This window comes from Thamnophis elegans, chromosome 9 (assembly GCF_009769535.1).
Source record: "Thamnophis elegans isolate rThaEle1 chromosome 9, rThaEle1.pri, whole genome shotgun sequence".
Taxonomy (NCBI): Eukaryota; Metazoa; Chordata; class Lepidosauria; order Squamata; family Colubridae; genus Thamnophis; species Thamnophis elegans.
Window position 1 is genome coordinate 73,105,805 of NC_045549.1, and position 19,850 is coordinate 73,125,654.

General features: G+C 42.3%; 1 protein-coding gene across 3 annotated transcripts in view; it reads left to right on the top strand.

The window, feature by feature from the left end:
* Nucleotides 1-19,850, top strand: part of KLHL5 (kelch like family member 5) — a 38,968-nt gene that overhangs the window by 12,577 nt on the left and 6,541 nt on the right. For all 3 annotated transcript variants that reach the window (XM_032224406.1, XM_032224405.1, XM_032224407.1), the window contains 5 exons: nt 1,953-2,089; nt 3,638-3,834; nt 11,688-11,900; nt 16,796-16,982; nt 18,526-18,750. In XM_032224406.1, coding sequence (XP_032080297.1) covers nt 1,953-2,089; nt 3,638-3,834; nt 11,688-11,900; nt 16,796-16,982; nt 18,526-18,750 — 959 coding nt within the window. The remainder of the gene's footprint in view (nt 1-1,952; nt 2,090-3,637; nt 3,835-11,687; nt 11,901-16,795; nt 16,983-18,525; nt 18,751-19,850) is intronic.

Below are 19,850 nucleotides of genomic sequence, written 5' to 3' on the forward strand. Positions count from 1 at the left end.
ATAATTCATTCTGAGCACATTCATTCAGTGATTCCAAGGAGGGAGCGTTGTTTGTGTGCTTGTTTGTTATCGGTAGCTGTCAACAGAAAAGCCGAGAGGCTTATTGATTTTTCTGAAACCAGAACAAAATCGTTAATGCTGATGCTCTTTACCTAATGGCAACTACTGTTACCCATTTCAGAAATCTTTTTATTAAACCCCCCTCCCTCTTTTATCCTTTTAAAAGACGTTTTTGTACATTTATTACTATTAACTTATTTTATATTTGAGCCACGGTGGGCGCAGTGGTTAGAGCGAAGTACTGCAGGCTACTTTTGCTGACCGCTGCCTGCCTGCGATTTGGCGGTTCGAATCTCACCAGGCTCAAGGTTGACTCAGCCTTCCGTCCTTCCGTGGTGGGTAAAATGAGGAGCCAGATTGGAGTGTTGCGGAGGCTTGCGGAAGCGTAAGCAAGTATGACACAGGTGCGCACCATGCGCGCACGCCGCACACGTCCATGTGTGTGACGCCGGGCCCGTTCCAACTGTACTGGTTGGAACAGGATCCGGAACCCACCACTGGGACAGCCGATGACTATCTAACACTGGTGCTGGAGAGAAGAAGGTGAGCAGTGGGCTGAACAGAGTCCCAAGGGAGTGGGCGGCATACAAATGTCAATAAACTAGTACAGAGGTGGATTGCTCCTGTTTCGGACTGGTTCGGCCAAACAGGTAGTGAAAAGAGCCGAGGTGGTGCAGTAGTTAGGGTGCTGTACTGCAGGCCACTTCAGCTGACTGTTATCTGCACTTCAGCGGTTCAAATCTCACCGGCTCAAGGTTGACTCAGCCTTCCGTCCTTCCGTGGTGGGTAAAATGAGGACCCGGATTGTTGGGGGCAAGAGGCTAACTCTGTAAACCGCTTAGAGAGGTATATAAAGCGGTATATAAGCCTAAGTGCTATTGCTATTTCATTTAAGACAATGTCTATGGAGCTTCTCAATTGTCCAGGTCATGGTTGTCCCAAAGGTGCTTTTTCAAGAGGCAACTGGACTTCCTTGTTTTTCTTTGAAGACGTTTCGCTTCTCATCCAAGAAGCTTCTTCAGCTCTGACAGGATAGTGGGAAATGGAAGGGTTTATATTCCTTGCAGACGGCTGGTCATTTGCATCCTTTTTAAGGAGTCGTTGAGGCCACTTGGAAGTTTGTCTGTGTCCTCAGGGTCACCTGAGTGGTACAAATGAGTGTTGAGCCTTCTTGGAACTGCTGAAAGGATCTCTGTTGTAGACTGGAGATAGATGATTTCACATCCCTTCCCCTCGGTTGTGGGGGGGCTGGTCAATTTGACATAGATGGCCTCTTTGAACCATTCCTTCAAATATGGTGGCTCATTTTTCATGCAACTCAGGGTAGCTCCCTATAAAATCATTTTGAAAATTGCAAAACACACTCAGTTAAAACATACAGCATTAAAACGGGAAAAAAAACAAAAACCTAGTGCCAATCCATGCAAACATACCTTCATCTAATCTCTGGGTGAAACCAGAAGAGGAGGAAGGGGAGGAGGGAGAATGAGATGGAGGAGAAGGAGAGGAGGAGGAGGAGGAGGAGGAAGAAGAAGAAGAAGAAGAAGAAGAAGGAGACGAGGAGGAAGGAGAAGAGGAGGAAGAATGAAATTGAGAAGGAGGAGAAGAAGAAGAAGAGGAAGGAGAAAGCAGAAGAGGAGGAGGAGAACCTTTGCTCTCACTTTTTGCTGTGAACACACAAAAATATATTGGCGTACACACACACATACACATACTCACACACAGTGTCTTATACAAAAATTGCATTCAAAGAACCACACAATTTTAATTGTACTGACGGCTTCATTTATTGTGGATTGTTACTTCAAATGCTTTTATAAACCAGGCTGCCAAATTAACGCAGGCCCCAATTGCCTTCTCCCTTGTCTCCCTCCTGTTTCCCGCGGGCCTAGATTGGTGCTGTCCTCTGTCTCGGATTATTTTGCCGCCATGTTTACTAACGATGTCCGAGAGGCCAGGCAAGAAGAAATCAAAATGGAAGGTGTGGAACCCAATGCGTTATGGGCGCTGGTGCAGTACGCATATACAGGTAAAAGCAGTTACTTTTAAAGCCAAGGAAATGCTAAACTCTATGGTTCCCCCCACTTTGTATACAGCGTGTAAATTGTAGTAATAGCCATAAATACTGATCTAGAGTGAGCAAGGCATGGTGTGTGTGTTTTTAAAAACTAATTTCAGAAGGATAAGAGGATGCTTTTACTCAAACTACTCGAAAGTGTTCTTTCCAAAGAAATGAGAATATTAAAATGCACCAATTATGTTGTTTTATTCATTTCCCTTAAATCATCTCCCAACATTGGGATGTTCAAATCTTATTTTATATTTTTTATAAAGCAGAGCAAGCAGTTCTTAAAAGTTTCAAGACACAATAGAAGAACAGAGTTGAAAGGGACCTTGGAGGTCTTCTAGTCCAACCTTCCCTGCTTAGGCAGAACACCTTATATCTGTGATGGCAAACCTATGGCAGGTGGCGCCATTTATTAGAGCACGTGAGGCATTGGCCTGTCAGCTCCCGCGTGCATGCGCTGGCCAGCTGACTTCAACCTTTATTTTTGGCCCACAGTATTTGTTTCCAGAGAGTAAGTCACTTGTGTACCAAGTTTGGTTGAAATTGCGTTCCAGAGTTATGCTGGAATATACATTGAGTCAAGTTTCACTCAATCTGCCAGAATTTTCCAGAAGCTTCTTGGTCTTTCCTATCTGTCTTACATCTGTGGCATTTCTTGGGGATCTCTATCCAAATCCTTATTTCAGTTCCATCAGCTTTTTGATAGAAGTGTCTCAAGAACCAACTTTATAGTATAGTATAGTATAGTATAGTATAGTATAGTATAGTATAGTATAGTATAGTATAGTATAGTATAGTATAGTATAGTATAGTATAGTATCTCATGGCCTTCCGAAAAGCTATTAAAACCTGGCTATTCTGGCAGGCCTCGGGCTGTTGACCTCATGACTGAGGTCCAGACCCGATTAGACTGGGTGTATGATGTGGTCTTTTAATCTGTGTTTCCTCCTTTTTTAACTTTTTACTTTTAAAATGTATTTGTTGTAAGCCGCCCGGAGTCCTTCGGGATTGGGCGGCCTATAAATTTATTTAATCTAATGTAATCTAATTAGAAACTGTAGTTAAGGCCCTCATTCCCACATCCTGGGTTTTCCCTAAAAACCTCTGATGGCAGATTTCCAAAATACGGAAATAAGTTCAGAGTCGGTGGCTTTTTCTTATTTTTATTCTTGTCTAAATCATAACTACCATGTTTCCCCGAAAATAAGAGAGGGTCTTAATTTTCTTTTGACTCCCCCCCCCCCAAATCAGCTCTTGGCCTTATTTTCAGGGAGGTCTTATAATTTTTGAGGCACAGGAGGCGGCGAGCGTGGTCACCTCATGGCTGCTGCTGTGTTGAAATATTTTGGGGGGGGAGGGCTTATTTTCAGGGGAGGGCTTATTTAACGCATGCATCAAAAGCCCAATTGGGCTTATTATCCGGGGAGGGTCTTATTTTGGGGAAAACATGGTAGCTGTTTGAGTGGATACCGATGGCATGCGTTGTAACTCTGTTTTGAACCATCCCAGGTCGTCTTGAATTAAAAGAAGATAACATTGAGTGCCTGCTGTCTACAGCTTGTATTCTTCAGCTGTCTCAGGTTGTAGAAGCCTGCTGCAAATTTTTAATGAAGCAGCTTCATCCTTCAAATTGCCTTGGAATCCGTTCTTTCGCCGATGCACAGGGTTGTACGGATTTGCACAAAGTGGCTCACAATTACACCATGGTATGCAGTTCTTAAAAAACTTTTGTTTTATTTATGGAAAAAGCATTCCATAATATCATTCTCGTCGCCATCGTTATGCGTTTATTAAGATTTCTATTTTATTTCCAAAGAAGGTAGAAGAGAGCACAGAATCCCCCTCACTCCTTCGTATGTCGTAAAACCTTTATTTCCACTAGTTCTAAATAGTTCAGATAATAATTAGATCCGTTTTTTTTTCCCTTTGACTTACCGGTACATTGGCCAAGCAACTGTTTTTTAACTTCAGCTCATTTTCCCCCCAGATACAGGCACCGTATTTTTCAGAGTATAAGACGCTCCGAAATATAAGACACACCTAACTTTTGGGGAGGAAAACAAAGGAAAGAAATCTGCTTCCGGCCTCCCAGCAATTTGCCTCCTTGCAACAAACAGTGAACAGTACAGATAATATACACTGTTTGTAGTTTTACTTTTCAGACTATATTTGTACAGATGCTGTTAAAATTGATGTGGCTTTCTGGAACTATACGTTATTCTCTGCTATTTAAAAGAAGAGACAATAGCACTGGGCCTCTTCAGATCAAGCATTTATTTTAAAAAGCTACGTTTTGTCAAGCTGTCCAGAACAATAATAAAGCAGTCTTTAAAAATAAGTAATAATTTGTATATTCTATAGGCATTTATAGTTATTGACTTACCTCCTTGCAGCAAACAGCCTGATTAGCGCAATATTTTTTTTTGCTTCACTTTCACTTTCAGTTTAAGCGCATTCCGATCATCAGCTGTTTCAGGCTGCAGGGATTGTTATAGCCTATTGCAGCCTCCGCAAGCCCCATTTTCCCCGTTTGCTGCAAGGAGGCAAATTGCTGGAAGGCAGAGGCCAAAGGGTGGGGCCACATTCGGTGTATAAGATGCACCCAAATTTTCACCCTCTTTTAGGCGGGGGAAAGGTGCATCTTATACTCCAAAAATATGGTAGTCCTTGACTTACAACAGTTCATTAAGTAACCGTTCAAAATTATAACGGCACTGAACAATGACTCATGACTGTTTTTCACACTTACGACCATTGCAGCATTTTTTGTCATCTGATTTATATTTGGATGCTTGACAACTGTCTCACTTTTATGACAGTTGCACTGTGCCGTGTGTGTGTGTGTGTGTGTGTGTGTGAGAGAGAGAGAGAGAGAGAGAGACATAACCCATTTTGCGACCTTCCGACAAGGAAAGTCAATGAGGAACCCAGATTCACTTAACAGCCATGTTACAAATTTATCAACTGCAGTGATTCGCTTAACAAATGTGGCAAGAAAAGCCATAAAATGGGACTAAATTCACTTAACAAATTTCTCTCTTAGCAACATAAACTCTGGGCTGAATTGCAGTCATAAGTCGAGGACAACCTGTACAATCTGTTCTTCTTCATAGCTGTAACAATGGTGACTAAGGTTATGTGTCTGAGATACTTTGAGCTCTGAAGAAGAGCACTTAAATCTATACAAATTCCAAAAAAATTAAACATGATGACATATTCAATAGTATTTGGGACAAATTAAGAGCTCTATTATAATGATTTAATGATTTTAAGTAAAGGACTACATGTATATTATTAAAAATATATACCTTAAGAATTTTGACACCTGAACTACTCCCCAGTGATTTCTGATATCTTATTTTGCTATTTGTATCACTGATACTTTAATTTTTCCTTTATTAAACTTATTGAGATATTTTATAGCATTTTCCCTAAGGCTAAAGCCATGCAAATTACTCTTTCAAGGCTATTGGCATTGAAAAAAAAAAGCACAAAGCCAAAGACACTCTTCTAGCGTTTAACAGTTTGACTTGAATAAAATTTAAATTAAGATGGTTTTTAAAAAGTGATTTTCCAGAGTAATTGGTTGTGCTACATCAATTCTTCCCAGGCCTTTTTTAAAAATAAAATAAAATAAAATAATGGTTTAATTCCAACAGAGACATGAAATTGAATTTTAGTAATAAGGAGCACCATAGAAGCACTTCCTTTGGCTGGAAATATACGTTGCCATGGAAACGGTACAGAAATGTGGAAGCCAATTGAATCTTCAATTAGAGTAAATCTCTACTAATTTCATTTGCTTTAAAAGCTCCATGGAATCAAAAATGTTAAAGGAGCAGCCATTTTGCCCTTATTTTTGTAATGAGAGAAACTACACAATGGGAAGTCCTTCACTTATGACCACAACTGAGCTCAAGATTTGTTCCAGTTTTGACGTCGCCACGAGACAGATGCAGGGAACGGGGTCTCCTTGTTCCTCTCGTCCCCTGCGCTGACTTCTCTTGTCTGGGGGCTCCAAGAGGAGCCTAAGCCGCTTTGTAGAAGCGGCGAAGCAAAGAGGGGCACCCTGAGAGATCGAGAGTCACTCTCCCTTCAGACCCGGAGATTACTTCCCCTCTCAGCCGTGGCAGGAACGAAGAGGCAGCCTAAAGATGACCGCGACAAAGTGGGGACAGCCCAGTGGTGGGTTGCAGGCGGTATGCCCCGGTATGGGTGTACCGGAGCATGCCCGGAGCACTGGATACCATTCAGGTACAGTGCTCCGGAGGGCCCACCCTCCCTCCCACCCTAGCTCCTTACCTGTCCTTTAAGCCTTTGGCGCTTCCACGAACACGCATGGCGCATATGGCACCTGTGTGACGTTCCGCCGAGCAGCTGGAGTGTCGCGGAGGCTTGCGGAATGGTCACTAAGTGAACTGTTGTAAGTCGAGGACTACCTGAATTTAATACCACTGCTTATTAAGCACCAGGAATTATGGATTGCACTTCAAACGGAAGTTAATTGCAGAAAAGGTATGGGTGGGGAGCATTTGAATCTATTGAAATTTCAAAATACTTAACATTTATGGTCCAAAATGGAAATGAATGAATACAGGTAGAACCCCTCCTTACAGGATCAATACAATAAAATAATAATGAAAAATAATAAAAATTCCGGTGCTTGGCAACTGGTACATATTTATAACAGTTACAAAGTCCCTGAAGTCATGTGATTCACCTTTTGGGACCTTCTGATAAGCAAACTCAATGGGGAAGACTTAACAACCGTGTTAATAAACAACTGCAGTGTTTCTCTTGGCAACTTGGCAAGAAAGGTCATCAAATGGGGCAAAATTCACTTAGCAACTGTCTTGCTTAGCAACAGAAATTTGGGGTCAATTCAGGTTGTAAGTCGAGGACTGTCTTATTGCTGTCATCAGAATATTCTGGCCTTCTAGATTATTTCCTTAAGTTGATTTTTTTTTTTTTTTTAACCAAGCCTAAATATTTTATTTGGAAAAGATTACACAAACCGTACAGCCATCAAAATATTTATTTACAGGAGAGAATGCATTGCATTGCATTAGCAATAGCAATAGCAGTTAGACTTATATACTGCTTCATAGGGCTTTCAGCCCTCTCTAAGCAGTTTACAGAGTCAGCATATTGCCCCCAACAATCCGGGTCCTCATTTTACCCACCTCGGAAGGATGGAAGGCTGAGTCAACTCTGAGCCGGTGAGATTTGAACAGCCGAAGTGCAGAACTGCAGTCAGTTGAAGTAGCCTGCAGTGCTGCACTCTAACCACTGCGCCACCTCAGCTCTATATAGTTGCATTCTCTCCTGCTGATAAATATTTTGAAGGCTGTACAGTTGCTACAATCTTTTCCGGATGAAATATTTAGGCTTGGCAAAACTTTTTGCAGATCACTTTAAATATAAATGTAAATGTATATAAATATTTTGAAGGCAGATGAAAAGAAAAGGGGCATTGTGTTGTATGTTAAAGACCATATCGATTCTAAATTGGTGTATACGGATGGGGAGGGTAGAATCTTAATGGTCGAATTGAAATTTGGTCGATATAAAATCTTGCTGGTGGCCATATACGCACCGAATGACAACCAAAGTACCTTCTTTAGAAGGTTGCATTTAAAAATTGCAGAGTTAGGCTATGATCATATTTGTGTGGTGGGTGATTATAATGCGGTGGCAGACAGGACAATGGATTACAACCCAGGAAACATCCAAAAGGGGGGGAAATTAAGAGAAAGGAGGAGAGTTCTCCCCAAAACCTTTGAAGACATGAGGGAGGAATATGAATTAAAGGACGTATGGCGTGAACTCCACCCACAGAAACAACAATTTACTTTCCTTTCACATAGACACCAATCCTGTTCTAGGATCGACATGGCCTGGTTGACACCAGAAATTGGGGACTTGATTAAGGAAGCAGCAATTGAGGTCAACACTTGGGCCGATCACAATCCACTCTTATTGGTGTGGAAAGGAGTAAGGCAGGGGAGGAAGAGAAGGTGGATGATGAATACAGAGATAGTGAAAGAACAAGAATTTCAGCAAATGTTTAAAAGGGAAATGAGGTTTTTTTTTGAAGAAAATAGGAAAGGAGTAACCCCACAAATACTTTGGGATACGGCCAAGGCTTATATGAGAGGCCTAGCTATTAAACATACAATAGGTACCCACAGGAAAAAATTAGAAGAGAGGGCAAAATGGGTAACTAAACTGGAGGTGGTAGAAAAAGCCTTGCAACAGAACCCACTAGATGATAGGAAAAAAGAAGAAATGGCTAGAATTAAGCACGGGATCTCTCTTTTAGACCAGGAGGATGTCGCTCGAAAACTTAAGGGGATTAAGCAAAACTTTTTTGAGCATGCCAACAAACTGGGTCGTTGGCTCTCTTATAGACTTCGAAAAGAAAGAGAGAGCAGACGTATAGCTCAACTGCAGAATAGTAAAGGGGAATTAGTAGAAACCAAGGGGGAGAAACAGGAAATTATCCAAGGTTTTTTTCAGCAACTATATAGTAGGGAAGAAGTTTCTGAGGACCAGATTAAGGAATTTTTAGACAATGCAAATCTACCCAAGATCTCAAATGAAGCAAAAGGGGCACTGAACCAAAAGATAACAATAGATGAATTAGAAAAGGCAGTCAAAAAAATAGGAAACAACAAAACTCCTGGCATGGATGGCTTGCCAGTTGAAATCTATAAATCTTTTTTGGAAATTTTAGGACAAGAGATGATAGCAATATTTAATGCTGTCTTGACGGATTCTATCGCACCGAAATCATGGGCCGAGGCTTATATAACCCTTTTGCCTAAAGCTGGAGCTGACCGTACCCAAATTAAAAACTATAGGCCCATTTCACTTTTGAATGTGGATTATAAAATCTTTGCAGCTATATTGGCAGATAGACTCAAATTTTTCCTTAACAAATTTATACACCCTGATCAGAACGGCTTCCTGCCGTCAAGGCATTTGAAAGATAATGTCAGAATTATTTTGGATGCCTTAGAATATTATGAAGCTCGGCCGGACAAACAAGTGGCCTTTATGTTTCTTGACGCACAAAAGGCTTTTGATCGGGTAAATTGGAATTTTATGTTGTCACAATTAGAAAACATGAAGTTTGGAGAAAGCTTCTTAAATGCAATTCGGGCAATTTATGTACGACAAACCGCAACAATATTGGTAAACGGAGAAGAGGCGGGTGACATTGAGATTGGTAAAGGCACAAGACAAGGATGCCCGCTATCCCCCCTACTGTTTATCCTCACATTAGAACCCCTTCTTAGAATAGTGAGAAGTGATACACAAATTAAAGGGTTACGAGCTAAAGCTCAGGAATTTAAGGTCCAGGCTTTCGCCGATGACCTTGTTTTTATCCTGGAGGATCCTATGGCTTCTGGGATACAACTTTTACGTAAAATAGAGGAGTACGGTAGGATAGCGGGGCTACGTATAAACAAAGAGAAGACAAAACTGTTAATTAAGAATATGACTCTGAACCAGAAAAGGGAAGTACAAAGCCTGTTAGGGATCAACATGGCCCACAAAGTACAATATTTGGGAATTTGGCTCACGGAGAGATGTTCCTCTATCAAGGTAGATAACTATATGAAATTGCTACAACAGGTATCCAAAGATATGACTAATTGGAGTAGCAAACAATTGTCTCTGATGGGCAGGATTGCGACAGTCAAGACATATGTATTACCAAAATTTTTGTTTTTGTTTCAAACGGCACCAACTAAATTGGACAAATTTTTTTTTAAATCTTTGGAGACAATAGTGACACAGTTTATATGGCAAGGCAAGAAAGCCCGAATCAAAGCCCAAACATTGCAAAAACGCAGAGAAGTGGGAGGCTTCGGAGTACCCAACTGGGAAGCATACTATAACGCAGCAATCATGACATGGGTGAAAGATTGGGTGATGTTGAATAGAAGGCGCCTATTGGCTATAGAGGGACATGACCTCCCCCAGGGATGGCATGCCTCCCTCTGGCAAGAAAGAGACACCCCCCATAGGTATTTCATGGGACATTATATTCGGAAGATTTTGATGGGGGTCTGGGAAAAAATGAGGAAAAAATATTATCTTAGGGTTCCGTGTTGGTTGGCACCATTAGAGGCCTTAACGCATCCGAGTGTATTTAATTGGACAAGAAACATAACATATAAAGACATCATGACAGAAGATGGCAACATGAAAACAAAGATGGAATTAGAGCAACAGGGCAGGAATCTGGAATGGTGGGAATATTTACAGGTTAGAAACAGGTTTAAAAGTGATAAGGCACGTTTCGGGATCTACCCAAACCCTCAGGGGCTAGACAAGATCTTGTTTGGTGGAGACAAGAAAATGTTATCGAAGATCTACCAATTTTTGACCTGCCAAGATACTAATGAAGAGATGGACAAAAGCCTTCTAATAGTATGGGAGAGAAACCTAGGCTATGAAATTGAAATGGGCAAATGGTGGGATCTATGGAGTAAGACCATTAAACTTACAACATCTACCGCATTCAAAGAAAACATATACAAGATGGTTTATAGGTGGCACTTCCCCCCAACGAGGTTAGCCAAGATGTTTCCTGGGTTATCTCCATTGTGTTGGAAATGTGGAAGAAAGGATGGCACATTCTACCATATTTGGTGGTTCTGTACTGAGGCCACGAAATATTGGAAAAGGATTAAAAAATGGTTAAAAGAGGTTACCGGGGCAAACATTGAATGGAGACCCGAGAACCTTTTACTAAGCATTAAACCAAAAAACATAAGCAGTTCAATATGGCATTTGAGCCTGCATATAATTGTGGCCGCAAGAATAACCTATGCACAATTTTGGAAATCCACTACTATACCGTCGGAAGATGCTATAATTAAAAAGATTTATGAATGTGCAGAAATGGACAGAATGACGGGTTGGCTGAGGGACAAAGGAGAAACAGAACATTATCTTAACTGGAACCTATGGTATATGTGGGCGACAAGGAGAACAGCAGGGACTTAAAATGGGGAAAGTTAACATAGGTACTGTAATAGATCCCTGAACCTTGCAATGAGAAGATGTGGCTTAGAGACCTAACAATGAGGAAGGAAAGAAAAAGCTGGGCTGTGAATGACTGTCACCGCGGGGGGGAGGGGGGGTTGTATGCTTAAAACGGCAATTGTATCTATGTTTTACTTTATATTGTTATGTATGATTTGTCTTGCTTATGTCGTTGTATTTTTCTTTCTGTTTTTTAAAGGTAATAATGTTTAATAAAAATTATATTTAAAAAAATTTTTTTTGAAGGCTGTATGGTTCGTATGATCTTTTCTGGATGAATTATTTAGGCTTGGTAAAACTTTTTGCAGATCAATTTTTTTTTCCCCTGTGAATTTTTTCCCCCCACTGGGCAACTGAGTGCTGATTGGAATTTCCTGTGTCATACCAGTGAGCGAGACAGAAGACTGAAAAATCAAATGGATAAGATACAGATTTATATCTAGGTTTTCCCTTTGTTTCATGTAGACGTGGTTTTATTTATACTTCTTATCATTTTTAGGAGCACTTCATGGAAGTAATTAGAAACCAAGAATTCCTCCTGCTACCGGCCACTGAAATTGCAAAGCTTTTAGCTAGTGATGATATGAACATTCCTAGCGAAGAGACTATCCTTAATGCATTGCTAACTTGGGTGCAACACGATTTGGAACAACGAAAGAAAGATCTCAGCAAACTCTTAGCATACATCAGACTCCCTTTACTGGCACCACAGGTGAGTAAATGACATTCCCTACAGCCAATCATCTGTCTTCAGATCTCTCAGTAACTTAAGGTCGTGCTGACGAACAGAAGTGGCACAAAGAACCATCTCAGTGGGCATGCGAACTGTTGCCCGTTGCTCTTCTGGGTTCCGGTGCGCCAGCCAGCTGGTATTCACATGTGCGGGAGCACTGGAAATTGGAAGAGCAGCTACCTGGTGCGCACATGCATGCCGGGCGGCTGGTCTTCTGTTTCCAACGCGCTGGCCACCTGGTCTTTTGGTTTTTGGTGCGCATGCGGGCGAAGACCAGGTGGCTGGTGCGAATACGTGTGCCGGAACACCAGGTGGCGAAACCGGAAGACCAGCCACCTGATGTGCACATGTGCTCTTCTGGTTTCCGGCACTCCCGCGCGTGTGAAGACCAGCTGGCCGGCATGCTGGAACCCGGAAGAGCAATGGGCGACGGCTTGCACATGTGCACACTGCCGTTTCAGCACTTGGTGCTGAAAAGGTTCACTAGCACTGACTTAAGGTATTGCCACTTAATATGGTCTCTTACATGGAGAATTTACTCTTTTTTTAAAAAAAGAAACAAATTGTTCCAAGATCTTCTAACCATGCATGTCTTTTCTGAATTTAGAAACATGGTTTTCAAATGATCAACAGAGAGAAGGCCAGTTCACACGAGGGCGTGATTAAATTTTTAGCATCATTACAAAGATTAAAAATTAGATTGTTGGATGAAACAGAGACTAAGATCCCAGAAATGTAAACCCTGCTATCCCATTAAAAGAGAGACAGCTTTGCTGATCCATTCTAAAAATTCTATCAGGGCAAGTTTTTATCTCGGTCGCTGCATGGAACTGATTTCTTGGACTGAAACAATCGTTTTATCGTAGTTGTGGGAAGCGTGCAAAACCAGTCAAGTGTTTATTGGGAATTCCACCAGCGATGCAAATTCCTCAGGCAGAATCTGTCCGGTGTTCAACGGGAACGTAAATTCATGATGCCTTAATTAAATACTTGCAAATGGATCTCAGTGAAGGGTGGGTATACCCTTGGTTAACGGAAGCTTCAAAGCACTAAAACATCAGGCGATATGGAAATGAGTATTTTGTAGTCTGTTCCAATTATGCATAAATATGGCTGCGTTTAGTCACCTGGGGAGATGAGAGCTGAATTGGTTTCAAGTAAGCCATCATCATGCGGATTTATTCTGTGGCCCCGTACAGACTTCCAAAGAGCCAGTTACTGATATTTATAATTTTTATATAAATTGTTCCAGGCTGTAGAATCATAAAATGCCAAACTATGCCAGTGACTGTGATTAATGGGAAATATTATCAAATCCTACTGACATGAAGGTTTTGTATACAGTAGTGGTCAAAAATGTGGAAACCTCTTGGTATTTTTGAGATTTGATGGCTCATAACACCACTTTTTTTGGGGGGGGGAGTTTCAAGATAATCATAATCAACTGCTGGAATGGCCTGGGAATAGCCCAGACCTTAACCCAATTGAAAATCTGTGGAGCCGACTAAAGAAACTTGTTAGTCACAAGCGACCCAGCAATAAAACCCAGTTCATAGAAGCAATCATTCAATCTTGGTTTCACATTATAAAAGCTGCAGAATTAAAAGACGTTGTATGGCCGTAATTCATGCTAAAGTTTACCCAACTAAGTATTAACTGACATGTTGATAATTATTGTATTATCGCGTTTCACTTTTCTTCTTTATAACTGCTATTCTAATAGCAAATCCTACATAAAAGTTATTGCGTTACATTCTTGATTAAATGATCTTTCCATTGATATATAATGTTACAGTACTACTCCAAAAAAAAAAAAAAGTGGTGTTATTAGCTAGTTTTAGAAAATACACTTTTCCCAAAAGGTTTCCACAATTTTGGCCACTACTGTATACTACCAGAGGAGAGCAAGCAGACCCTAGGGCGGAGTCAAGAGAGGAACCAGCCTGGAATCATTACGTTCCCACAAACTATCTAAGCCCAACACCTCTTAAATTCTGTTGACTCTTACCAAGTACCAATTTAATTCTGACTGTTAGTTGATTAGATTCTTCTGTATAAGCTTCAGCAATGGATCATCCTAACTGGAAGTTAATGTGCCGCCCCAATTCTTCCTGCCTCACACAGTCGCATACTCCAAAGTCTGCACCATTGTTTGTTTCACTGTCATGTGTATTCACTTTGGAGCAGGAGTCCCCAACCTTTCGGACCTCAGGAACCACTAAATTCATAATTTTAACTCTCACAGACCACTAATATGATCTGCCTAATGACTGGCTCCTGGGCGTGGCTAGGTGGTCACATGACTGAGTGGGCATGGGCAACTCGATGTCGCTCACGTCAAGGGGTGCCTTGCCAGCCTCTACTCGGTTCTCCTCTCTCAGCTACTCCTTGCCCGCCCGCCGGGCTCTTTAGGGCCCCAACAGGAAGCAGTTGCTGGAGCTAAGCAGCCACCAGGAGAAAGAGCTGGCAAAACAGCTCAGTTCAAATTGGATCTGACGGAGAAGGAGACTCAGCTGAAGCACCTCACTGAGGACTACCAGCATAGGCTTTCCAAGCAGAGGGAAGACCTGCGGGAGTGCAAGGCCAGGTACCGGCGCCTGGAGGCTCAGCAGGCTGAGTTCCAGGCCATGATAACAGTCCCACTGGAACGAGGCCCTCCGGCTCTTCACCACCAGCGGCTCTTCCCTCCAGCCTCCGCCCAAAGCCCCCCACCAGGAGGCTGAAGCAGACCCCAAGTCGGAATTTCTGCCTCCCCTCCAACCAGCACAAGATCCCGAAGTGGGAGACTCTCTGCAGCAACACAAATGTTCATTACATGTATCCATCCCAGCCGGCGTAGTTTGAGGACCCTGGATTTAGTGCAATATAAAAGATGCAAATTATTTTTCTGCGAAGCACCAACGTTTTCTCGCGAACCACCAGTTGGTGACTGCTGATCTAGAGCGTGATAGTCCAAGTAACTAAAATCAGTGGCTCTTTTCTATGTCAGCCTTAAAATTAATGACAAGCCAACTGCCATCTTGTGCGCGTGGCGATCAGTTGCAAAACAGTGGTTTACCGTGGGGCACTCAGAAAAGCTCAAAAAGACCTATGGATTCGTTATTAATCTGTCAGATCTGGTTAACTGAATGGTTTTTGTCTTGCTCGGTGTGAACCAAATGTAACGCTCGTGCTTTTGAGCTGAAATCAAAAATTGAATTTTAAAATTCGGAAGAGGCTCTGCATGGTGATGCAGTTAGAATTTGAATTAGGAAGGAAAAACTTCCAAACCCCCAATGACCCTTACCGGCTGACGTCGGTTCTGTTTCTGAGTCCCCTTCGGGGAAAAGGGCAGCATATAAATGTAATAAATCAATCAATAAATCAGTTTCTTATCTAACATACCTTGCAGAACGAGTATGATGATAAAATAGAGTAAAAGAATGTCCTGACAGCTGGTCATTTGCATCCTTTTAGAGAGGTTTAATCTGTGTCCTCTAAAAGGATGCAAATGACCAGCCATCTGCAAGGAGTATAAATCCTTCCATTCCCCAACCATCCAGTCAGAGCTGAAGAAGCTTCTTGGATGAGAAGCGAAACGTCTTCAAAGAAAAACAAGGAAATCCAGTTGCCTCCTGAAAAAACACCTTTGGGACAACCGTGACCTGGATGACTGAAAAGCGCCATAAACATTGTCTTAAATAAAATAGCAGTAGCATTTAGACTTATATACCGCTTCACAGTGCTTTGGATTAGTACGCCAGAAATTTTAATTTCTTACATTATATTAATATAAGCTTTGCTAAATTGTAGATCAATATTTGTTGATGATGTTATTTTACTAGATCAGTTAAACCAGTTATTAGAGTTGCAACATTTTAAAGAGTAACCTACGTTGATTTGGATAGAACGCAGCAAATCTAGTTAATTTAGGGCAAGCATATTGCTCTATTGTGAGGATTAATACTGTAAAACATGATTTTGATGCCTATGAATGTGTGTTATGCTCCGCCGTTTGTTAGGAATTATACAGAATCTCTTGAAGCTGACATTCGCCGAAGCTTACGATACTAATGAAATTTGCAGCAGTTGCAAGCACATAAAGCGCAGAACTAGAGAGCAGTAGTGTGTAATATAATTTCTATATTCTTCATGTTTATTGCAGTGTTAATTAACCTGGCTGTAGCACAAATCCTTTGTGTGAAAGTTTCATCTTAACAGAGCAATTACCACTTCCATTAAATGGATCTTTATTGTAGAGAAAATAGTTGAAGCCTGCTTTGATCTACAGAAATCTTTAACACTAGTGCTTGTTCTTTTTACCACTTTACTGACTAGCTGATAACCTGGCATTGCTCGGGTATTTATTTATAGGGGGAAAATGTCCAGACGAAACGTAATTTCTAATGTTGGGTTTTCCCCCTTACTAGAGAGAGCCCCCTTGTAGAGTACTGTGAAGCTGTTACCATGGCACCTCCACTGTGCTGTACAGTAGAAGCCATTTTAAGGCAGTACGGTAGAAGCCATTTTAAGGCCCAACAGGCTGTATCTTAACAGAACAGTCCCCCTCCCCGAGGGGTGTTAGGGGTGTCTTAATCCCACAGTATTTGTTTCCAGAGATTAAGTCATCTGTACCAAGTTTGGTTGAAATTGTTTGAGGTGTTCCAGAGTTATGCTGGAACACACCCACCTACCCACCCACACCCACCCATGTTTTTATCTATATAGTAGAAAGAAGAAGATTATTGCAAATCATTTATTAAGCGTACATACTGAGGATAGGTTAGAATAGATGATATCCATAGTGCCAAATTAATGTGCATTTCATGCTGGCTTATTCCTGATCCACTGTTGTGGTTTAACAATTCAGCAGATTCATTTCTCCTTTTGCCTAGTTTCTGGCCGACATGGAAAACAACGTACTCTTCAGAGATGACATCGAATGTCAAAAACTCATCATGGAAGCAATGAAGTACCATTTGTTGCCAGAGAGAAGGCCCATGTTGCAAAGCCCTCGCACGAAGCCTAGAAAATCTACTGTGGGCGTCCTGTTTGCAGTGGGGGGCATGGATGCCACTAAAGGTATATTGGTTTGTAATAAAGATTAAAAAGTAATCCATCATACGGGGAGTCCTCAACGCACAACAGTTCCTTTGGGGACTGGTCAAAGTTACAACGGCACTGAAAAAAGTGACTTGCGACCATTTTTCACACTTAATGACCATTGCAGCATCCTCATGGCCATGTGATCAAAATTTGGACCCTTGGCAACTCGTATTTATGACGGTTGCAGTGTCCTCGGGGTCATGAAGTCGCACTTTTTGTGACCTTCCGACGAGCAAACTCAATGGGTAAACCGTATTCACTTAACAACCATGTCACTAACACAGGGGTGTCCAACTCAAGGCCCGGGGGCTGAATCTGGCCCGCAAGGTGCTTAGATCTGGCCCATGGAGCCACATTGGAAACAGGGAAGAATCAGCCTGTGGTGCCTCTGCCAGTGAAAATGGAGCGTGTGGCCCTCCCGAGCTTCGTTTTCGATGGCAGAGGGTTGCAGGAGGCCGTTGCAGCTGAAAACACAGCTTGGGAGCCCGTATTTGGTGGCAGGGCGCTCAGGCCCCCACAGGTGCCCCCAACAGTGACCTCGAACTACCCCCCCGGGCCCCCGAGGTCAAACACAACCCTGATGTGGCCCTCAGGAGTGGATATCCCTGCACTAACGTAACAACTCCAAGGATTCATTTATGAAATGTGGCAATAAAGGTCATAAAAAAGGGTAAAACTCACTTTAAAAATGTCTCACTTAACAACATGGATTTTGGGCTCAGTTATGGCCGTACGTTGAGGCTACCTGCACTTGAGAGTTTCATGAGCATCTTGTTCTGACAGAGGCTTCCCAAGAGGATGAAAGAAACTCCTTGTCCTGACAAAAACCCTTTTATTAATTCACTGTGAATTCTGCTCATTCACAGCCAGCAAAGTCTGTCAAGGGAGGATTTACGGTCACAGACCTTATCTTGCTCAGCTGCCAGGCTGAGATCTGCAAAACGTGGCAAGGAGTCTCGTAGGGTCATGAACCAATTAAACGAACTAATGGTCTCCTGCAAACTCCACTCCCCTTTTGCTCCTCTTCTATTTCCTCTGGGAGGGGCCATTCACCGTCCACCTGTGGCCTTACTCCCAAGTCGACCCCTGTTCCTTAGCTGTTTCCTTCGCCTGGCAACTCTGTGCACGTGCACACTGGGAATAGGCTCCAGCTGTTTGTCTGCCTTACTGATGTTTGACTCTGAAGGCAGCTGATAACTGTCGGATAGCCCTGGCCCCCTCTCTGCCTCCGATACAGAGCCCTCATCTGAGCTTTCCCCAGACTCCAGGACTGTTCCTCCCCAGACTCCTCACTGTCTGAATCTGCTGGCAGGCCACAGCACAACTAATTGGTTTAATCACCTGTACAGTTCAAGTATAAATAGTAGCCTCAGTTTGGATGTGGCCTATTTAATTAGTAAGACTATTCCTAACCTTCTGCATGGTGTCCAATCTGTTTCATTTTCATAGAACTGCAATTATTGTTCCAAGTATTCTTTTTTTTTTAAAAAAAAAACCATATATTATACTATTACTTAAGGAGCAACCAGCATTGAGAAATACGATCTCCGTACCAATATGTGGACTCCTGTTGCAAACATGAATGGGAGAAGGTTACAGTTTGGAGTGGCCGTGTTAGATGATAAATTGTACGTCGTCGGAGGTAGAGACGGACTAAAAACACTGAATACTGTGGAGTGTTATAACCCCAAGACAAAAGCTTGGAGTGTGATGCCACCCATGTCAACTCACAGGCACGGGCTTGGTACGTATACATATTTGCAATTTTTTGTTTTTTTAAAAAAGTGTTATGAGTTGAGCTGTTACCAGATTAACTCAAATAAGCGATTCCAATGTTTTATTTATGGGTTTGTTGTTGTTGGGGGGGGGGAATTAACTTTAAAACTGTTAAATAATGTTAGCTATATTGGTGGTTCTCAATTTAGAGCCATAAATTTGTACTAGTTACCTTGGCATCTATCAATCTCAAAAGACTACGGTTATCATGCTCTGGAAAGAGGTAAAGCTGGAGTGTCCTCTCCAGGGTAGATTAATATGGAGGATAGATGGTTACCCAAGCAGCAGATCGCTGAAATAATCCAATGGAAAGGCAGAGCTGATACAATTGGTTCCAGCTGCGTCGCAGGTGTTGCCAGAACGTGGTTGCACACAGTCACGAACTGCTTCCGGGACTCCGGCTCCGGATTTTGCCTCGAGGTTGACTCCCGAAGCCTTTTCCAGATGTAGCCACAAGGTAGTGGAGGTTTGTAATCAAGAGTTTCCCTTCTCCTAGAAGATGGTTCTGCCCCTTTATCTGCCGTTGGGGCGTAAAGCCCTCTGCCGCCTTCAAAACCATCGACCATCTTCTCCGGTAACCCTGGAAAGGGGCCCATACGAGGTACTCCCAGCCGGGCCAGCTGGACCAAGGTTTTTTAAGGAGGTGTTACTCCTCCACCACTCACCCTTTGTCCTGGCTTGTGACAGGCAGAGTCTGGCTTCCCAAAGGAAGAATCTGCTCCCATTTAACTATCTCTGGCTAAATTCCTTTTCTTTCAAATATCTTACATTATTAACTTTAACGGAAGCCCTGGTGGCGCAGGAAGCGGTATTGCAGGCTAACTATGCCCACAGACTAGAGTTTCATCCCGACGGAGTGCAAAGGTTGAGTCGGTAAAATGAGGAACCAGATTGTTGGGGTGCTGTGTAGCATTATGAAGCGGTATATAAATCTAAGTGCTGAGTGGTGCGGTGGCCTAGGGGTGGAGCTCTCACCTCACAATCAGGAGGCTGTGAGTTCAATCCTAGGTAGAGTTAAATATTTCTCTCTCCGGACACAATGAGAATATACCTGCTGAACAAAACTCC